This window comes from Equus asinus, chromosome 4 (assembly GCF_041296235.1).
Source record: "Equus asinus isolate D_3611 breed Donkey chromosome 4, EquAss-T2T_v2, whole genome shotgun sequence".
NCBI lineage: Eukaryota > Metazoa > Chordata > Mammalia > Perissodactyla > Equidae > Equus > Equus asinus.
The window spans coordinates 109,670,585-109,692,370 of NC_091793.1; the positions used below are offsets into that span (position 1 = coordinate 109,670,585).

General features: G+C 40.0%; 1 protein-coding gene across 7 annotated transcripts in view; it reads left to right on the top strand.

The window, feature by feature from the left end:
* The window catches only part of MYO3B (myosin IIIB), a 414,167-nt gene that overhangs the window by 18,259 nt on the left and 374,122 nt on the right, over positions 1-21,786 (top strand). For all 7 annotated transcript variants that reach the window (XM_044768737.2, XM_070508081.1, XM_070508082.1 and 4 more), the window contains exons 4-6: positions 3,051-3,155; positions 3,395-3,494; positions 6,329-6,405. In XM_044768737.2, the coding sequence (XP_044624672.1) occupies positions 3,051-3,155; positions 3,395-3,494; positions 6,329-6,405 (282 nt within the window). The remainder of the gene's footprint in view (positions 1-3,050; positions 3,156-3,394; positions 3,495-6,328; positions 6,406-21,786) is intronic.

A 21,786-nucleotide genomic window follows, 5' to 3' on the forward strand; every position in this document is an offset into this window, starting at 1 on the left:
CACACCCCTCATTCTTTTGTGCTCCTTTCCTTTGCACATGATATTCCTTTTCCAGGGATGCCCTTCCCCTTCTTGTCCACCTGCCGAAAAACTCATTTGTCCTTCAGACTCATTGTAAATGTTACATCCTCTGGGAAGATTTCCCAGACTGTCCGCTCTTTACCCTACCTCAGCAGAGTTCAGCATTCCTGCATCAGTGTCACCACACTCTCTTAGGCACACCCCTGCTTCCACATACCATACTCTACTTATGTCTCCATTATTGGTCATGAGCTCTTTAACTCACAGGGACTGTGTCGTATTCACGATTGAATAATGAGTAATAAACTGGACAATCACAAACTGTTGAGAACAAAGAGGTAATTTCTTGTCAATAACTGAACTCAACTTTGTTCTTGAGCCCCCAGCCTGCCTAGAAGAGACAGCTGGTTTTAACTCATTCTGTTAAACTTAGTCCAACTGAGTGGCTTTGGGAAGGGGCAAAGTCTAGTATTTATCACACATTTTCACAGTCCAGTTCAAAGTTCAGTCATTTGGGTAAGGACTCAGTTTTATTAGGGCCTCTTCTCTCTCTCTTCCCTTCCCTTCTCCCTGGGTGGCATCTGGACCTGAGTACAAGCAGATGCTCATGTATAGTGATGGCAGTTAGGTCAGGGCTTCTGAGCTGTGTGGTAACCCCCAAGTCCTTGTACTGCTTGCCTTTAGTATCTCCCCATGTCCGTAGTCCCTGATACTCTTTTCTATCCTGAGGTCCTCACCCTCTTTGTCCTTCTCATTCAAACACTAGTCTTATCCCTTACCCCAAATGGAGCATAAAGTTCTGAATTGTAGGTGAAGTGCAGGAGCAAGTCATGAGCAGGCCATAGGGAACCGTCCTTATAACCCCAGGCTTGGTTGGCCTCATCATACCCTGCTGCCATTTCCACTCAGCATGGACACCCCTTTGTTGGCATGAAGGCCCTGTGAGGAGGTCTCCCTTTAGATTTCCAGATGGGAAGAGAGTCATAAGAAACTGCAGTTTCTATTATTATATTAACCCCTTATGCAGACTCTCAAAGAGGAACATCTTTACTCTAATCTTGTTCTCTCAAGCTCTCCAAGCTCCATGTCCCCAGCCGCAGAAGTGCTCTTCTTCTTTTGGGGTGAAAACTTCCTTATGTTATGTCCAGCATTCTTCCCTGATCATCAGTTGACTCTGTGGTCAATTCTCTAATTTTTGTCCCTTGAAATATAGAATCTAGTTTGGGGAGTCCTGAGAAAATTATTTTGTGTCTAACTAAAGCTTAGCTTTTAAGACTATTCTATGAATCATGGCACTGAAAGTTTATTCATTGCTCAAAAGGGTATTAGAATTAACCTAGAATGTTATTTGCCCTTTCAGGGTCGTGTGAGACATAGTTGAAATGGAAACAATGTAGAATCCTTTGGAAGACGTTAGCCTGGTACTCAGTGTTATGGCCATCAGGGCCATTGGTGTTGAGTTGCGAGTTAAACCTAATATTGGCAGAGAGTGAATTCCTCAGTCGCCTTATATACTTCCAAACTCACGGGACCATCATAGCCTTCAATGTGTTTCACTGTTTCTAGCGTCCCTCCTAAATCATTTCTGAGAGAGTCATTTTAGCCTAGTTTTAAAGATTCCCTAATACTATCTTAGATTTTTAGTCACATACTGTCCCTTATGATCAATCTAAATGATAAAAACATGGGCAGATTCAGTTCCAGGTTATCCTGATTTCTAACGTGTTTTCAAGGTTTTTGCCACATTTGTAGCAGGGAATGATAAACACGTCAAATAAAAACATCTGTTCACTCTTTACTAAACGTTGCAGATGTTCATAATTAGAATTGAATAGATCCTAATGTATTATTATCTTGATAAAGAGTTGTCTTCTTTTAGGAAAGATGCTAATCTATGCTCCCTCAGATTTCCTTGCTTACAAAAAGCCCATTGACTCAAGCAGCACAACCCAAAGGACCCCCCACTATTCACTAGTTAACTCTTTCCCAAATTGCAAAGTGTCAGGAGGAAACTTAAGTCTCTAAAGCAGAATCTTAACCTTTATAAGGAAAGGAAGGCTCTGAGAATCTGACAGAAGCTCTGAATTTTCTCAGCAGAAAAATGCAAGGTGCATATACAACATGCTGCCTACAATTTCAAGGTATTTACATGCCCTATTCAAACCAGTTAAGAATCCTTGATTTAGGATGGCAGGTAGCAAACCCAAACCTGCACACTGACTTCTGCAGTTGGTAAAAATTATCTTTGAAAATCCTTAAATTGCTGCAAAAGTATAGTCTACCTGGTTTATGTACTCTCGAATCTCAGTAATGTACTATATGTAACAAAGAACAAATACGCAGGATATACTTTTACAGTGTTTTTAATTACAGGGGAAATCAAAAGAGAAGAGCATAAAGTTGCTAAATGCCTAAAGTTGACTGTGAGAAAGTTAAATGTGCATATGACACAACTCCACTCCATAAATTTGACATGTAGTGGCAATTCCAGAAAGAGCTGCTGGTTGGGCTTCTGATGCCTGCCGTGCCAGCACTGGAGACAGGAAGGTTTGAAATGAAATTTATTCCCTCCTAGGTATCAAGGGCAGGGCATCCATCTTGCCTCTTCCAGTCTTTTCTTATTCTCAAAATGTATGTTTTTAAAAAAATAGACAGTACTCATGTAAAATGTCCAATAAGTCACCATGATTACTTACATGCTTTCTCTATCCCAAGTTTCTAAATAACGAAGTGTGCTTTCATATTTCACTTGACAATTAAAAAATCAACTTTTTGGACTTGCCCTTTCATTCATAAATCATCACCTTGAATAAAAAATTTGCACACTCTCTCACACACATACACACACAGAACTAGATTTGACTCTAATGGAAATTTGAAATTTAATTATTCTGACCTGGAGTTTTATGATCTGCAAATTTACTATGTTGGGTCGGTAATCAGTGGGCTTTTCTTCTTAACATCTTTTTCTTTTCTTTTTGTATGTGTCTCCTGCTTTCTCTCTCTCTCCTCGGCACCTCCTCTTGCAGCTGTGTAACGGGGGTTCGGTCACTGAGCTTGTCAAAGGTCTCCTCAGGTGTGGCCAGCGGTTGGACGAAGCAGTGATCTCATACATCTTATACGGGGCTCTCTTGGTAAGAATGGCCGTCAAGCTGGGGTTGACAGCAGAGGGGGCAATTTGTCGTCACTTGGATCCCTATTGCATATTAACAAGGGGAAACGACCCTAAAATATGCAAGATGTATAACAGCAGGGAGGTGTAGCCAAATGTGGACTCACATTAGGCTTTTTAATAGTAGGGTAATTGTTTTAAAATAACCTTGCAAATTTTCCCTTTCTCCTTCCTGTTATTTGGTGGTGGCATGCCTTGCAGGGCCTTCAGCATTTGCACAACAACCGAATCATCCACCGTGATGTCAAGGGGAATAACATTCTTCTGACAACAGAAGGAGGAGTTAAGCTCGTTGACTTTGGTAATGACTGCTTGTCGTTTGTTTTGTTGATGTGTGCAGTTTAGCCAAAGGCGATAGTTTATTACAATCTTAGTAGACTGGGGCCTCTCTGCTACGCCACAGGCAGAGGGACTTTTCCAGTCAAACACAGGCTGGAGAGTGGGAGGTTTACCAGATGGATCACCGTAGGAGATGCTGTTTGTTAATCTATTTTCAGCTTTAGAAGCTATTTTATTAAAGATAGAAAATAAAAGTGTTTCAAAAGAAGAAATTGACAGAAAAACTTTTCAGTTTTCTGGTAAGAATTTCACATCTCAGGGAAATTGTCTATAATTTACATTTTGTGATTTCTTCTTTTGCATATGAAAAGAGAAAGCAGTTTGGTCTTTCAAATGACTTTCTCTAGCCTTAGGCATAGTTATTGCCAGTGAGCAGAAGGTAGACTAGTCCTTTGGATCTGGCAGCTAAAATCCCTTTAAATTGTGTTTATTGCTGCTACATGTGAGGCTGGTTGAACTGGAAATATTAACAGGAAGTGGAAGTGTGAGAGGAAATGCAGAGTAATATCACCTAAAGCCAGAGAACTATTGAATATCTCCTTGCCGACAGTCATGTATTGATATTCCACAAACCAACAAACCATTTGGTTTTCCTTTTTAAGTTTATTGAATGGTTTAGTCTTCAAAATGAGTTAAACAACAGTTAGCACTTCAGCATGATTGTTCCAAATAATGAGAAAACATTTATAGAAGCACTTTTAAAAATATTCCTTATTAATGCCAACATACTAGGAGAAAAGATTGATGGCCTTGATTGTTTTATTTGTAAGAAAGGGTTTGGTGTTAAAATGTAACAGTGAATCATTTGCTTAGAAGAAATTACTCACAAATAAATGATGTAATTTTAGGTGTATTGGTCTATAAGAGCAAGCAAAGAAAAATAGCAGAGGGGCACTTTGTTCAAGTCTTATGCTCCTCTTTCTATGTAAAGAATGGTATAAATCTGTGAATGTGCTGTGTATATAATATCAAATATGTATTTTTCACATGATCCTGGGGACAGTGAGTATGTTATGAGGGAAAGAGCCTAGAAGGATGAGGATGGGGATTAATACTGATTTATCTACTTACCAGCTTTGCAATTTGGCATGAAGGTAAAGGCTCCTAATCTTTCCAGTAGAAGTTCATGAACTTCCAGTTGCTGAGAAAGAAATTTCTAGAAATTAAAACCAGAAAAGTATGGTTGATTTTTACCAAAATTGTAGCTGAGGACTTGGTGAAATAGGAAATTATCCATAGCCAATAGAATTTAGAGAGCCCTCTTTGGCTTTCTAAGAAAGAGAATGCAAGTGGCTAACACATCAACTACCCCCAAAAAGCAACCCTTGGGTCCTTGGCAAATCTATGCCAGATGTTTCAAAGGTGTTTCTTTGGCTAATAAGCACTTGTATCCAGGTTTCTAAGTTCTTGTCATCAACGTTAGTGGCAGCCCTGTCATTCTCTTAAGGGCTGCGTTAGATTCCTGCTTGGTACAAAAGAATACCTTATATTTGTAAACTACAACTCAAAAATCATTTTCACATTTGTTCCCTTATTTGATCTTAAGAAAAGCCCTCTGGGTTAGCTGTCAACAGTATCATTATCCCCAGTTTGAAGATGAGAAAACTGAGGCTCAGAGTGAGTTGGTCTGCTCAATGTCATACGATTAGGAAAAGGTCTAAGTGGAATGGAAAACAGGTCTTCTGACTCCTAATCTGGTGTATCTTTACTTCCACTTTATTCCCTTGTGGTATAAAAAGAGAGCTGGCTGAAGACTAAGACAGATAAAGTACATTGAAAGTATATTAAAATTCAGGTCCTCAACATTGAGCCCTGGATAATAATATTATTAGTCGATTTCTTTTTCCATTTGACAAACATAGTTTTCTTGCCAGGTGTCCAGGCTTCTAGGTAAGATAAGGCACTGAAAAAATTTTATGTCTACACTGATGCTCCATTATAGATAATACATGCCAATTTTCTTCCTCCATAAAATGCACCATTTTAAGAAAGAAGTCACCTGAAATATTTTGGAAATAGGAAGATATTTTAGCTTGATCCTAGTTGTTGATGTTTGTCTTTTGATTCCGATTTTGCAGCAATATAGACAGGAATGTTCATTAGGAAAAAAAAATATTCTAGTGGTTTAGATAGAGCAATAAATGTTCCCACACAGGGGTTGGCAAATTACAGCCTGTCAGCCGAATCTGACCTGACTCCTGTTTTTGTGTAGCCTGTGAGCTAAGAATGGTTTTTACATTTTTTTGTTTCATTTTGTTTGTTTGTTTAGAAGATTGGCCATGAGCTACTATCTGTTGCCCATCTTCCTCTTTTTCCTTGAAGAAGATTGTCACTCAGCTAACATCTGTGCCAATCCTCTTCTATTTTATGTGGGATGCTGCTACAGCATGGCTTGATCAGCGGTGCTAGGTCTGTACCTGGGATCCAAACCTGAGAACTCCGCGCCACCAATGCAGAGTTTGCAAACTTAACCCTTACGCCACTAGGCCGGCCCCTGCTTTTTACATTTTTAAGTGGTTGTGAAAAAAAATCAAAGGAAGAATATTTTATGACATGTGAAAATTATATGCATCCATAAATAAAGTTTTATGGAAACACAGCCACACTTATTTGTTTCTGAGTTGTCTATGGCTGCTTTTACACTGTAATGGCAGAATCAAGTAGTTGTAACAGAAACCATATGGCCCACAAAGCCTGAAATATTTACTATTTGGCCCTTTATGGAAAAAGTTTGCCAACCCCTGGTCTAGCATCATCCTCTGCTCACTGCTGAATTCTGACACCCTTTTCTTATAGGCGTCTCAGCTCAACTTACCAGTACACGTCTACGGAGAAACACATCTGTTGGCACCCCATTCTGGATGGCCCCGGAGGTAAGTGGGGGCATTTTGTTCTTTGTGCTTCTTGAGTGCCTTGGTATTATGCCTTTTTATGGGAAAGTCATATGCTTTACAAAATTTTCGGGAAGAAGAAAATCCTTTATACTTATTGAATTGTAAGAGTCTTGGTTGGGTGAGTGATGATGATGAGGCTTACTCAGAAAAGCAGGATTAAGTCATAGCTAGCCCATAGGGTACCTTCATGCAATAAGGAAAAGGGGCCCCCTCCAGAAGATGCAGCTCTCTCCAAAGGGCACAGCTTGGCAAGCTCATCCATCCTTTGTGTAAATTAGGAAAAGTCGCCTTCACTGGATAGATGCAGCACCAGTGGCACATGACTTTTTGAAGAGACAGATTTCAGCTCTAGTTGGCCTACAGAATATATGCAGTGGCCCTGGTGATTTTTTGTTACCAGATACATAGCAAGTTCTCTTGTGTACTTTGTTGACTCTCTAGTAAAACATGGGATTTGGTCCTAATTTAGTTCTGGCATCATCACAGAACTCTCTGTGAGATGACACATGTAGAAGTCTGGAGAATCTTCCAGCTAAATGAGGCATACTCTGAAACACAAGTACAGCTTTGCATGTCAGGTCAGGATTTAATTCTATAGTGCTCTGGTCTGTGCCTGAGAGCATTTCTCTGGGATTAAGCAAATGGGTTATTTTAGTAAGAGGACTTAGGCAGTCATCTCCTTAGAGGTCTTTCTGTCTCCAGTCTGTCCCCACAGCTCTCCTTCCTCTGTGTGACTGCTATGGTGGTCTCCTGTTACAGTAGTTTGTTCAGACCAATCTGCTAAAATTTCTTCAATGGCTCCCCATTGTTTAGGGCCCTCTCATACTTGGGTAATGGACAGACCTATTTTAAAGAAAAAGAAAAGTCCTTCAGATTCAGATTTTAAATGTTTCTTAAATAGGTTTTAAAAAACATGAAACTAGCATAAACTCCTTTTCACTTATATTTATAGAACTATAAAACCAAATGGGAAAAAAATTGTATTATGAAGAAACTAGAAATGCAGTAACATTCAAGTAAGCAGCTTTAATTTAATGAGACAAGTGACATTGTTTTGTGAAACTCAGTTGTCCTTTGCAGTGTATGTTTCAGAGCATGACAATACAGTTTATTCTGAGTTATGTTGTCATACCATGTACCATGTGTTGACCCAATTCTCCCACCACTTTACTCTATTTCATCTAGCATGGTCTCTTTGTTCAAACAGCAATTCCTTTGGCCTCCAACTGGTACATCTCTGTTGACTTGGTGCTGCTTTAATAATAAACATAAATGTAGGCACTGAAATTGTGTGGCAAATGGTCATCCAGATGATCCAGAATATGTTCTTACTCCTACTATTCCCATTTTATTATTATTATTATTGTTAATAATAATAAAAATATTATCAGAGCCCTGGAAAATTCCATCTCAATCTTCAAGTCTCAGCTCAAATGTAGCTGCCTTAGGAAACCTTTCCTAATCCCTGGCCAATTTAAGGCTCCTATCCCTAAATTTCCACTGCAGCCTTGATACCCTCCTTTAGCACACCATGACCATTCCATTGTAATTGTTGGCAGGCAGGTCTCCCAACTGATTTCTAAGCTCTGGCAGGGACTTTGGATGCCTAATTCTCAGCATAGTGCTTGATACAGAGTAGGAGCTCAATAAGCATCTATTGGGTGAATGAATCCATTGGTAAAAAAGCCAAAGGAGAAGATGAATTTGGAGGGTAGTTTGAGGAGGGCTTTACAAGTATTGGTATTAGCAAATTTCTCTAGATTTTGATTGATCTGTTCTTAAAGGAAAGCATTACTGAGGCCACCTAACACATATTTAGGATGGCATAACATAGAAGATGGTGTTACTGTTCTGATCCACAGAAAGCTAATATTTTCAGAATCACAAAGTGTAAATAAGAGAAGCCTGCCCTTGGCTTTGTATATTTCTTCTGAGATGTTTGTGACTTTTCAAATTCAGCTGGGTTGAATTAAATATGTAGGGTGTTTCAGTAAGGGACAGTTAAGTGGTCTATGGTGAGGTTCTTTTTGCTCAAATTGCCTGGAACTTGTTCCTTTCTCAGCAGGGAAAAGCCAGCGTTGCATCTTGTATGCTGTAGTGGATATATTGAGGAGTAGGCAGATTACAGTGTGGAGACCTTGACAGTGCCTTTTAGGAGCAAGTGTCCAGTTGCTCCATGCATGCCTGAAAGATTCTCTCAGGATGTGGGACCGTGTCCAATATGCTCTGGGACACAGGCTACAGTTTTTGGGACTTAGGCCTATACAATCCTCACATTTTAATTTTCCAAATAGAGAATTACTTTTTCCAACACAGCCTCTTTTCACTCCATAATCTTCATAAGAATGTTCACAGGAGCAATCTTCCATTTGTCAGCTCAGTTCCATACTTATACTCTCCTCCGTGAGCAATGCTTTGTGTCAAGAGCAATCTTTGAAAGTATAATCAGTAATGGTTCAAATGAACATTGTCTTTATATGATGGCCTGCATAGTATATTGATCGTAATATGCTTTCACTTCTGCTTGTGTGAATAAGTGGTATTTAGATTAAATACGACAACAATGCATGCAGTATCAAGGCCAGTGGAATAAAACCATTGCAGGTGACCTTTGCTTTTACTTTGAAATTGCAGCTGAAAGATGCTTGATCCTATTTTATTTTTGAGAAATTGAACCAAATTATTCTTTTCCTATTTTCATTTCCATTTTTATTTCACCAGCTTGAGTAACTGCAATATTTAATTCAGATAGGCTAAACTACAAACCAGGTAGCTAATGGAATGTGACTATACCACAGTCAAATGTTGATGAGCAGTCCAAACCCACAGTTCACTGGGGCAGCTTGAAGCTGCAGCATGATTGACTGTCATATTGTCAACACTCTCCACTTATCTCTGCTTACTGTCTCATTTGGATGCTGCTAATGTTGGAAAATACTGGTAAAAATGGTATCAACTCAGCAATGTAGGAGAAGAAAAATTTTATGGGATGCCCTTAGTGTTATAGTATTTTGAAATAATGCTACTGGGGAAATATTGCCTGACATAGTAAAAGGGTTAATCTAAAAGTTAAGATCAGTATAATTTTCTACAAACTGACTATGTCAGTAGCATATTGTGACTCAGGTAAGATTATTTTAAGAGGGAAAGAAAAACATTCAACATAGAAACTATGTGCTTAATAGATTACCCTGAGCAAAATGACTTAAACAATAGGAAATTAAATTTTTCATGTAAGTGTGGAGGTAGGTGGTTCCAGAGTTTGTTGATTCAGCAGCTCAGTAAAGCTGTCAAAAACCCAGGTTCTTAACTTGAAATCAACAATTCAAAGAGACTTATGCACCCCTGTGTTTGTAGTAGCATTATTCACAATAGCCAAGACATGGAAGCAACCCAAGTGTCTATTGATTGATGATTGGATAAAGAAGATGTGGTGTATATATACAATGGAATACTACTCAGCCATAAAAAAGACAAAATTGTCCCATTTGCAACAACATGGATGGACCTTGAGGGTATTATGTTAAGCGAAATAAGCCAGGCAGAGAAAGACAAACACTGCATGATTTCACTCATATGTGGAAGATAAACAAACACATGGACAAAGAGAACTGTTTAGTGGTTACCGGGGGAAGGGGGTTGGGGGGAAGGGGTGCATTTATATGGTGACTGACAAATAATAATGTACAACTGAAATTTCACAATGTTATAAACTGTTATAGCCTCAATTAAAACAAGACAAAACAAAACAAACAAAAAAAACCAGGTTCTTAAATTTCCCTGGCTGTGACTGCTGCAAGCTGCCAGGCTAAGTGTCCAGGGGCCCAGAATGGGTAGGTGGGTGATAGTGACTGGAATCCATATGTTGTGACTCAGTGAACTAAGGGATTTCCAGTACAACTATGCCCACTGTCAGTGTTAGTATTGCTCAGCCAGTTATTTGCGTCAAACACATGCCACATAATATCCTGGTCTGTAGCAAAAAGGGATATAGCCTAGTTTATGTTTATTTATAGTGATGGCAGTGAGTTAGAGGTAGTAGATTCTTAATCTTCTTTTCCCATCATCACATGTAGGGAAGAATTAAACTGAATGTTTATAAATGACTGAGAACCAATAAAATGAACCAAAGTTGTCATTATTCTTTTTATTGAGGACATTTGTAAAACTACGTTAAAATAATGCCTTATAGTTAGCTGGTATGCTCTGGTGTGGCCATGCTTGTTGTTAAAATATTGAAACACTTCCATTCTGCATGGAAAATGGCTGCCATCCTGAGCCCCTTGAGTGCTCCTTGGCCACCAGAGGTGCCTGTCTCTTTCCCTGGGACACACCAGACCTCCTAACGGTCCAGTAACTATAGGGGGTGATGTCTGGCAAGCAGGCGATCTCAAGGATCTGCTCTAGTGCTGTGAGCCTGCTGATGCCTGCTGATTGGCACATGGTTTGAATATTGTGCCTTCTAAGCAAGTTTACAGTGGGAAGGAAACTTTTACTTACTGAGGACTCGCTAATGTCCAGGGACTGTGATTGTGCTTTTTAAATACATTATTTTATTTCATTCTCACAACAGCTCTCTATAATAGATATTATTTTCTCCATTTTACTGCTGAAAAAAGTGAGGTTCAAAGAGGTGTAGGAGGCATTGTGCCCAAATTCACACACCTAGTAACTACTGGAGGGAGCTGTTTGGCTTTGCAGAGAGCATGGGAATACAAGTCTCATTTTACAGATGAAGAGGCTAAGGCAGGGAGAAGATAGTCTCTGTGCTAGTTAGGGGGCAGACTTGGCCTTCGAATTCAGGTTTCCTAGCCTCCCTACCAGTTGTCTGCTCTTTCACTTTAGTGTGTTCCTTGGATTTTCAGCCTGGAAAACGTGTGCCAGCTAACTGAGGTAGCTCACACAATAGAGACATGCAGAGACGTGGTGGAAGAAGACACTGAAATTGGAGTGTGAGACACATCATTTTAGAAGACACACATGAAGGACCAATCATCTATAATTTGTAGGTTGACTACGTTTTGCAATGCCACCAATGCGAGAAGCAGCCCATGTATTGAGGATCCAGTTTACTCGGCATCTTCCTAAAACAGCCAAAGGTCTGTTTCTGTATTTGAAAGCAGACTTGTGGATAAAATAAACATTTGCTTCTTTAAAAAAATTTTTTTTTCTTTTTTACCTCCATCTGCTTGTTGTTGCAAACAAGAGCTAATCAGCTGAGCAGAGAAACAGATGTGCTGTGACAGCTCCAAAAATGGGTCTCTCCCTGCCTGGCAGAGGGTTGTTGACAGGGAATGGTTGCCATAACAACCAGATTACACAAATGCAGAAATATTGCAGGCTTTTTGCAGCCACTCTTGACTTCATTAATTATGCCATTTCTAACGAAATGATATGATAATGCTGTTTCCTTTGGCACTGCCAGAACTAGAGGTGACAAATGAGATATTTTGTGTCAAAGGGCTGAGAAAGCCATAAAACACTACAGAGCTGAAATATTATTATTGTCGTTGTGTACCATTTTGTTCCTTAAACTCTAGCTAATGGGTTTGGCTTCCAAATAAGAGTTAGCATTTATTGAATGCTTACTGTGTGCCAGGCACTAAGTGAATTAATGAATTCATTAATTTATAATCCTCACAACAATCCTATAAAGTCAGTCCTATTACTAGTCCAATGTTTTAGATAAAGTAACTCACAGAAAGTAACTGTTCTTGTCATTGGACAAGTTATTAGGTGATACCACCAGGATTTGAGTACCCAGGTATTTGATTTGAGTGGATTTGATACCACCCAAATATTTGGCTCCCAAATCCTTCTTTTTAACCACTATACTATAGCAAACTGTTTAGTTATGGCCACCAGTGTACCAATAAGACGTTAATCTTTTTTTTTCAATTTTTAAATGATTTTAGATAAGAATTATCTTTGTTAATATGTTGAGGAAAATATAATATTTCAACATGGCACTGGATGCCAATGTAGTTAATGCCCAAGGGAAAGATCTGGAAAAATAAAATAAAAAAGTTCTTCAGAATAGAATTTAGGACATTTGGATTTTAGTTTTAACTCTGCCACTCATTTTTAAAAAGTGATTGTGGTTCAGCTAGTTTAATATGGCTTAAGTTTTGTTAAAAAAGTTAAGACCACAAATTTTGGAGACAGATAGACCTGGGAGCAAATCATAGATACCTGCTTACCCACTTAACTGTGGCCCTCAGGGGAGTTACTGAATATCTCTGACTAATAAGATGGGGAAAGGTTAAAAGAGGTAAAAGGAGAGGGGAAAGAAAAAAAACGGCCTCAAAGAACAGAATGAAATAATGTACTGAAAGTGTTTTGTGCTGTACCTGGCATAGTAAATGCTTTAAAAAAGGTGGCTCACATTGCTCCCAACCCCACCCTTCCCTAACCTGTTCTCATCTCTGAGAAGGAGAAATTGGCTTGGGTAGTCTGCCTTCAAGGTCCCTTCTATTTTATAGGGAACATTTACAGTTTTTTAGGGAAAAGCCTCTGCCAGCTCTCACATTCCGTGGCTCTGGTGTTCCATGGAAAATGAAGGCCTGATCTCTCCAAGCTCTCAGTAAGGGTAAAGGGATGACAATGCAAAGATGTTCAGCATCCCTTTTCACATGGATCTGTTTTACAAGTCTGGGGATTCTTGGGACTCTATCTGCTGATCAAATCACTGTAAGGAATCTAGGCTTTGGTTGCTCAGAAGATTAAAGTGAGGGGTTTAGAACTTTAGATCATTGGCGAAAAGACCTGTGTGTTTTCACCCACGACATTCCTTTCTGAGACTCTGTAGCCATTGTGTTCCTTGGTTCCCTCCAGACTCTGGTGTCAGCCTCTGAAAAACAGGGAATTCCCTCCCTTCTCCTCCTGGGGCTGACCCTGTTTGCATTCCCAGAGTAGTTCTGCCTTTGAGGGCCCTGAAGCACAACCCAGGCCCTTGGGGCTCCAGTGAGTGAAGGGCCCAGGGCGGGGGTGAAATGATTGGATCCAGCTCCAGCTTTTAACCTGGTCTCCAGAGATAGCTCATTTCTCAGCTGGAGCTCTGCAGGGAACTTGAGTCGTATGTCATATGTCAGTGTGGAGGTCGGGGGCTGGCCCTGGAGGTGGTGGTGACATATCATCACCCTCCTCTTGGTGGATGTAAATATATAGGGCTGCATCTGAGAGTTTCACGTCCCAGATGTGCAGAAGCACATGAGGCCCAGAGCAGAGGCCTCAAATCCCTGCCACTCAGTGCTAAGCAAGAAGTGTCAGAGTAGTGGGCTCGGTGAGTTTTTGCAACTTTCCCAGGCTGTCCTCCCATCCCTTTCTGGAAAGGTGAGAAAGGTCAAGGCAGCTGCTGTTTCTCCTTCGTCCACCAAAGAGGAAGAACCAATGCTGTTCCCATATGGGCAGAAGTGTTTGCTGAAGGAGTAAAACATCAGAGCCAGCCTTGGCTCTTCCTGAGCAATGAGTCCCAAATTACCTGGTGGCTACCCTCCCATCAGTGCCTCTGTTGCCTTGCCCAGGGCACAGGGACTCAGCCTCATGAAAGAGAATTCACACCTAGGCCAAAGCCTGTACTCATTTCCCTGCCTCATGGTCACTGAGCTGTCAGAAGAAAGCAAAGGGAGGCAGGCGGTCAGCATTAGGAATGGAACCCCAGAAGAGCCTCAGGGTGAGGGTGAAGCAGGAGTGGGTGGGGCTGAGGCACTAGTATTTGTGTTGCTCTATTATATCCCAGGTTTTTTCCACGCTTTCTTTAGTTTTAGAAAGTTAAGGGAAGTCACTCTGATAGGAATGTGTGACATTCCCAAAGCCATCCTGGTTTGCCTGGTGACATCAGCCTGGGAGAGGACAGAATCCAGAGATTACTTGCAGATGAGGCGGTGTGCCCAAGTGGGAACATTCAGATACTCGGTTTGGTTTGCTTCCTTCCTGTTTTTCAGATGCGTTGTGGAGGAGAAAAACTTTTTTTTCCTCATTAGTTTCTTATTGTGGGCCAATGCTTCACTTCTGTTGCCTACTAGCTGAGTGACTTTGGGCAAGTTTCTTAACCTTTCTGAATTGTTTCCTCAGCTGGGATAGTAATACCTGACCTAATAAGCTGTAAAATGAACTGAATTGTAGAACCCCTACTCACTCTTTCCTTAACTGTGCTCTTGTAGAAGTGGAGCACTAACTGGCAAAGGAAAGGGGAAGCAAGAAAGAGAGTGAGGGGACAGGGGAAGTCAGAGGTGGCAGGAAATCCATTCTGCTTACATGGAGGACATGCTTATATGCACATAGTATGGAAGTTCCTGTGGCTATGGCTTATGGGGTATGAAATCTCTTTGGTTAGCATTCTCCATATTATAAGAATTCCCAGGAGATGATGCACTCGGGAGGGTAGTAGGGAACCATGGAATTTGCTCTGGGTTTGGCCATGAACCAGTTGTGTGACTTCGGACAAGTCAACTCTCCCTGGGGCCTCAGTTTCCTCCTCTGTGAAATCAGGGGGTTGAATTAATGAATCCTAGGATCCCTTCCAGCATCCATTTCTAGTATGGGGAAGCTGCTAGAGCTGGGGAGGGTAGTAGGAGTATCCTGGGTCTTCATGCAAATGTTACCCTTCAGAGCCTTTTGAGTACTAAGAACCCATGTGAAAATTTGGCCACACTTGATGTACCTTTCGTAGAGAAGTTCTGTGCATGTTGGTCTTGAGTCTGAAAACGAGGCTTACTGTATAATTAAGTAGAAAGGACATGTTCCCAGGGCTTTGGGGAATTTAAGGGCAAAAATCAGTGTTGAGTGCTGGCCTCAAACCTGCAACCAGTTCCCCTCTGCCCTCCACAGCCATGGTGGGAAGTTGGTGTTGCACAAGTGTGCTCTGTGTGTTTGTAATTTGAACCTTGTTTTATTTCTCTAAAGACTTAAGCTGAGTGTTACAATGCTGAGGAAAAAAACTTGTAGAACATTGTATTTTAATTAGAGACCTTTCTGAATTTCATAAGAACAGTATAATTTAAATTATTTCTGGCAGTTTCTCAGTGTACAAACTATAGATTCAATCCTAGCCTTAGGTTGAATTTTATGAAAAAACCAAAAAACCCATCAAAAACAAAACCATCAATTCCAGTTCTGTTAATCCATGTCCCCTTTGCAAACTCAAATCTCAAATGTATCTTCCCTTGGAGTTATATTTCATCCAAAGGAAGAGACTTCATTTATTTATTCAGTATCTCGGCTTGTAACACTTTAAGATGTTTGTGTGTAAAACTGATGAAAAATATTTGCCACTGGAATATTTATAACTACAATTTCCAATTCCAGAGAGGTTCTATTTTAGAAATCTTTATGATCAATAACATTTATTAATCATGCTGCATGAATTGCATAAGCAGAATTAAGAATGCTATTTGCCTTCCTACCTCTCAGCCCATCTTATTTGCCAGTCTATTGACTGCATTTTTGGGCTCAAGCTCAGCCAAGGATTAATAGCTTTAGGTCTATTTGCCTTGCCTCTTTTTAAACTGAATTTAGCTCTTGAGATAACAGTATTTTGCCTATGTACTTGAGTGAAATTTTAATCTTGATCTTTGTTTATAATTTTGGAACACATGATCAGTTGTAGGAAGGTGAGAAATCAGAACATGTAAGGCAAACTTAATTGCATTTTTAATGACATTTAAAAATATTAGTGGAAAAAATGAAATAGTCTGAATAATATCTATTGTTTTTTAAGTTTGGTAAATTATTTTTTATAGGCAAAGCATATTTTTCCTTATGGTAGATAGTGCTACCATAAAATTATTAGCTTGAAAGTATTGGTTAAAATTACATAATTGAAAGAGATTTTAGCCCAGCAGTTCTTTGGTCTATAATTTGATAAATGGTTTAAGTTAAATATTTTGTTGGAGAAATCTGGGTTTTCTGAATCCAGGAGCTTCATGTGTTGACTGTTTTTAATCCACTTTATGTCAGTCTAACACAGATGTTCTTTTCAGATATTGAAGACATTGAGATAAGGAAGACACTGTTCTCTCAGGTTCTTATAACCTGTGTCTTTCTGCAAGAGGGAGAGGGTGGATCTCACTCGTGTCTTGGGAGCTTTCAGTAAGCCCTATTCTTGGTCTACGCTGAAATGAAACTGTAATCCTGGGGCATTTCATGGGATCGTGGTGGCCTGAGAAAGTGAAAGACTATCCCTAGCCTTGTGCTTACAATAGAAAGGTATATAGTTGGGAAGGGAATTTTTTACCTTCTTCTTGTATTAATCTCATGGGAACCTAGATTTATAACCAAGACACCAACTTTAACTGCCAACTTATTGAACAATCCCACAGTAAACAAATACACTGGAGGAAGGAAACACATCCTTGAAAGTTAAGGCAAACTTTTCAATACTTATTTACATTTTCAAGACAAAAAACAGGCACAATATGCTCTTTCTTGTTATAGAAATAATTTGTGCTCCCTGTAGACATTTTAGGAAATCCAAAAAGATATGAGGAAGTAAGTAAAATAGTTATTACCCATACGTCAATGATCCAATGATGTTTACCATTAACATTTTGGTGCCATAGAACAAGCTGAATAACCAGCATTTTCATAAGCAGTACTTTAGAAAAGGCCACTGAGAAAGAGGTTGCTCAGCTTGCGTGGGAAGAGGAGGTGCAGGGAGATTAAATAGTTTGCTAAAGTTATCCAGTGAGGGAGTGGCAAAATCAAAATGAAGATGTCTGGCTCTGGGATTTTCTTGAACCAGTCAGATGTGCAAGTCTTTCCACAATCCAAGAGCTACTGACAGTTGTTTTTTCTCCACCATTCCCCAGCTAGTGACTGAGGAAAGGGTCAGCCATCCTCAACAGAACTCAGCTGACCATGCCCAAGGATGCACAAGGAGATGATATGTGTCAAAGCAATTGTGTTTTCAAGTTGTGGGTGCAGTTTTACTCCATAAACTTGTTCAGGAGAGGGGAGGAGGTACTCCCTCTGGGGGCCAGGAAGGAGTGACCGGGGACAGATTTAGGGAGTCTGGAACTTGGAACTCCTTAGCCTGAGGTAGGCTAAAGAGAATTGCTCTAGTAATCAAAGAAGATTGACTGCTAGCCTTTGCTCCAAAGACCAGTAGAGCTAAACTGTTAGTGAAAATTTATTTCTTTTCCTCAGCACCCTCTAGAAAGAAAAGTTTTTGGCAGCCAAGGTGGTAATGACCGACATTTGGGAGCCTCAAGCTCACCTCTGGGTAAAATAGCTATTGGCATTGGGCAGTAAGGCTTCACTCATAGTTATTGCTAGTAACCCAAGCATCAGTGTTTTTCCTCTTCCTAAAATAAGCAGCAGTATAGTCTAAATGTAGCAGAAAAGCCATAAGTTTGCATTTCAAGGTGGGAACTTGGGCATGCTCCATTAACCAGCATCCAAACAATTGCTCTGTCACTGAAGCTCATCTTCCTTAACAGAGGCATTATCACAGCAACTAGCATCTTTTCATAGACCTTAAGACCTTCTACAAAACACTGGCAATAAAATTCCCTCAAGGCTCCAGCCATTTGGTTCACACCCCAGAATAATCTACTATTTTGCTTTAGCTAATTTGCCTGGAGAGGTTAACCTCTCAGTTTGAGATACAAACCCAAAATCACTTATTTGGAAATTGGGAAGTCGTAGAATATTATAGTTGGAAGGGATAGTGGAGATTATTCATTCCCACCTTACCCTTTACAGATCAAGAGAATGAGGTCCCTATAACTCAAGAGGCCTCACCGCAAAGTTTTCTAGGGACTTGCTCAAAGGTACCCAGCTGCTAAATAAAGGAGTTCAGACTTTCTGACTCCAATCCAGAAATTTTTCAACACAGCTTCTCTGATGAGTGCCACAAATTGATGCTGACCAGGAAGGAAGAAAGATAAGACATAATCCTCACCCTAGGTTACTTCTGTTTGCTTCAGGGGTCACTTTGATGAGAACATCAAGGGTCTGGCCCCTTTAAAACATAGAGAAAATGATGAGATTAATGATAGCATAACACTAAGTCGATAAAACTATTCAATAAAACTCAGAAACAGTATAAGCACTCACTGATATGCCACAGAGTTGAAGATCGTTAAAGCTGACTATGCAAAAGTATGTAGGGATTTATACATCTCTGAAACTCAGTGAAACTTGACAAGACAATATTTTTATCATGGAGCCAGTAGGCCACTAGCAAATATTGCACTAGGACTGTGTCTCTATTTTGATTCATTTAATGCCACACTCTTAGCCTTTGCCAGGCACTTTAAGCATTTTGTAACAATCTATAGACACATCTCATGAAACATTCCAGAACACATATCCTCTTCATATCAACATTCATTAGCAGGCTTTCTGTTCACAACACTGATTAAGATAAATATACCAATTTGTTAAAGTCCATGGTATATAACCCAGTATCTGCTTCTGGTATTTATAACTGTGTATTAAATACCAGAAATTTTGACAAATTTTGACTAGTTGTGTTGCAAGCAACAGTAGGAAGATTAAAATCTATAGAGTTCTGAAATGTAAAATAGGTAGTCACTGAAAACACATCAGTATTTTATTGTTACCCTTTAGTATATTCTGCTTCTGATCTTAATGGAATTCTGCTTTTCTTATTGCATCTACACATGAAAAAAAAAGGTGAGATCCTGAGAGGACAAGTGATTTTTCTATACCTGTTTAGGGGCAGAGCTCAGACCCAGTTGAACTTGTTATACTGCCTATGAAACTGACTTCTCCTCCTGACTTCCCTGTTTTTGTAAATGGCACCATCATTCTCCTAGTCACCCAGGATCAAAGTGTCAGTCTTCCTTGGTATGTCCGTTTCCCCAGCCTCCCATGTTAAATCCCTCTCCAAGTCCTGCAAGTCTTCCTGTGAAACTTCTCTCACACCTGTTTTATCCTCCCCATTCCACTGCCACCATCGTCATTTATACTCCTATGATCAAAGCAAAGGCTCAAGGTAAAGGAGATTATACACTTGCCTTGGGCGTGTCTCCTCCTTTGGGCATTAGAGGTGAGGGGGAGGAATGTGAGAGGACCAGGTGTTTGGGGTCCTGGGCCTGTGTCAATGCCATTTCAACCCACCTCACTCCACCCCTTTAATGTGACTTATAGAACCTCGGAAACCTAGTCCCAGGAGAGTGCACTTATTTGCCATTGCCGCTCTCCTTTTCTTAGTGGAGCATCCTTAACAACTGATTCAGAGAGCTCTTTGAGAGGTCGCTCTCGCCTGGGGGCAAGGAAACCAAAGACCAATTGACCATCTCAGCATCCTTAACTCAGCTTTATTTTGCGTAGAGACAAGGAGAATACTGAGCTAAGGAGAATGAGATTACTTTTTCTCCTAGAGAAATACTTGCAGACTTTGGTGTTGGATTGATAGGGAATTCCAGGATGTGCTGATCTTCAGTTGGGTTGCATCCCCTTAGAGTGCTTCTTTAAATCCCATCACACATGTAGCCCATGTAAAGGGTGGTTTACTCCTGATAAGGACCAATACTGAAAGAGAGAATCCCTCTGAGAAGATGGAGTTAAAGGTGACAAAAATCTCAAAAAATCTGGTTAGTTTAGTCAGAATATGAGTGTAGAAGTTGATAATTCAACCATTCCTTGAACATAACCTTTATTATATAGAGCACTTACCATCTTGTAATGATTTGTTTACTTGTCTTTCCTCTGCCTGTGTTCAAATGCGGGACCTAACAATGACTAGCTGTGGACTCTGTGTAAGCTATTAACTGTGCTATGCCTCACTTTCCACACCTACAAAAGGTGATAATAGTATCTACCTCACAGAATGATTATGAGTATTAAATTGAGTGTGCATTTGGGTTTCTCTGCCTAGGGCCTAGTACCATGCCTGGCTCATGGGTACTCAATAATTATTTGTGAATTATTTTACTAGTGAAATTTTCTGTAAACTTCTTTGGAAGGCTGAGCTTAGAGTTTTTTGGTCACCTTATAAGCTCAATTTTGGGAAGGGAAGAATTTGACCAAGGGATGCTTTTCTGTTAATCTGACTGAGCTGAAGATAGTGCCTATCTGTGAAGAGAAGTTGAAAGCAGATAAATGTTTTGAATATTTTATGACGGTACTTGAGAAATGTTAGGATTTCTCCATTCCCACATTTGGATGTGTTCTTGGAATTGCCTTCTGTGTCCCATCCAAGATGGCTAGGAGTTGATTTGAATTTTATCCCAGAAGTTGTGGTCTGTGGGTACTAGACACTTTCTGTGGTCTCACTTAGCCAGAAGTGATCTACCTCTAATATCCTAAGCATTTGGAGCCCATATCCTTTATTGGATACCCTACAGGGCATTGTCTTAGGACGTTTACAGTTGATATGCTTTGTCATTTAATTATTATGGGTTCACTTTAAATTTCAGTTGGCCCTAGCTCCTGTTGGAGAAAGGTAGTCTTATTTGTTTTTTCCTCACAGGACCGTATAGGAGTGGTGAACTATTTGCTGATTGATAGCTCTAAAATTGTTTGTCCCACACATTTGAAAATGTCATTTCTGAAAGGAAAGGTGTCAAATAGCCTTTTCTGGAGATCTTTAAAAATAGTGTAGTTTCTCACCTGATTGGGGTGTGGAAAGTGAGGCCTTTGGGGGCAATGAAATGGCCTCTGCTTCTGAAATTGGAATTATTTGAACTTTAGTTTGAATGCACATTTGAACCTAACGTGTTGAAAGTATGACAGGATATTTTATCGCAGGATAATCTATTTAGAGGATGAGGCTGGGATCAGACCAAGGATGCAGGTATATGGAAAAACATTCTTCAGTTCAGAAGCCAGAAGAGAAGGGTGGAGGGCAGTTAGGGGAGCAAGAGCATCAGGTCTCAGGTAGGATAGCAAGCACACTTGCCAGGTCTTGCAAGTTCAATTAACTGGTATGGCAGAAAGCAGGTGCACTAGTTTTCTGTCACTGCCATAAAAATACCACACATTTAGTAACTTAATAACACACGTTTATTATCTTACAATTCTCTGGGTCAGAAGTCTTACCCAGCTAAAATCAACTTCTCCATTTGAAAGTCTCACAGGCATCTCAGATTTAGTATGTCCCAAATGGAACTCTTGCTTTTCAACCCAAACCTGCTTCTCCTGGTATCTTTCCCTATCTCATTAAATACCAATTCCATTCTGGAATTGCTCAGGTTAAAAACTCTGGACTTGTCCTCAACTCCCCTTTCTTATAAACCCCAGTCAGCAAATCTAGTTGGCTCTGCCTTCAAAATGATACCCAGAACATGACTGTTTCTCACTGTCTCTAGTTTGCATTCCTGCAGTAGCATTTTTGACTGATTTTGCTTCTTCTTCTCATGTCCCATGTTAATGTGTCCTCAGCATAGAAGT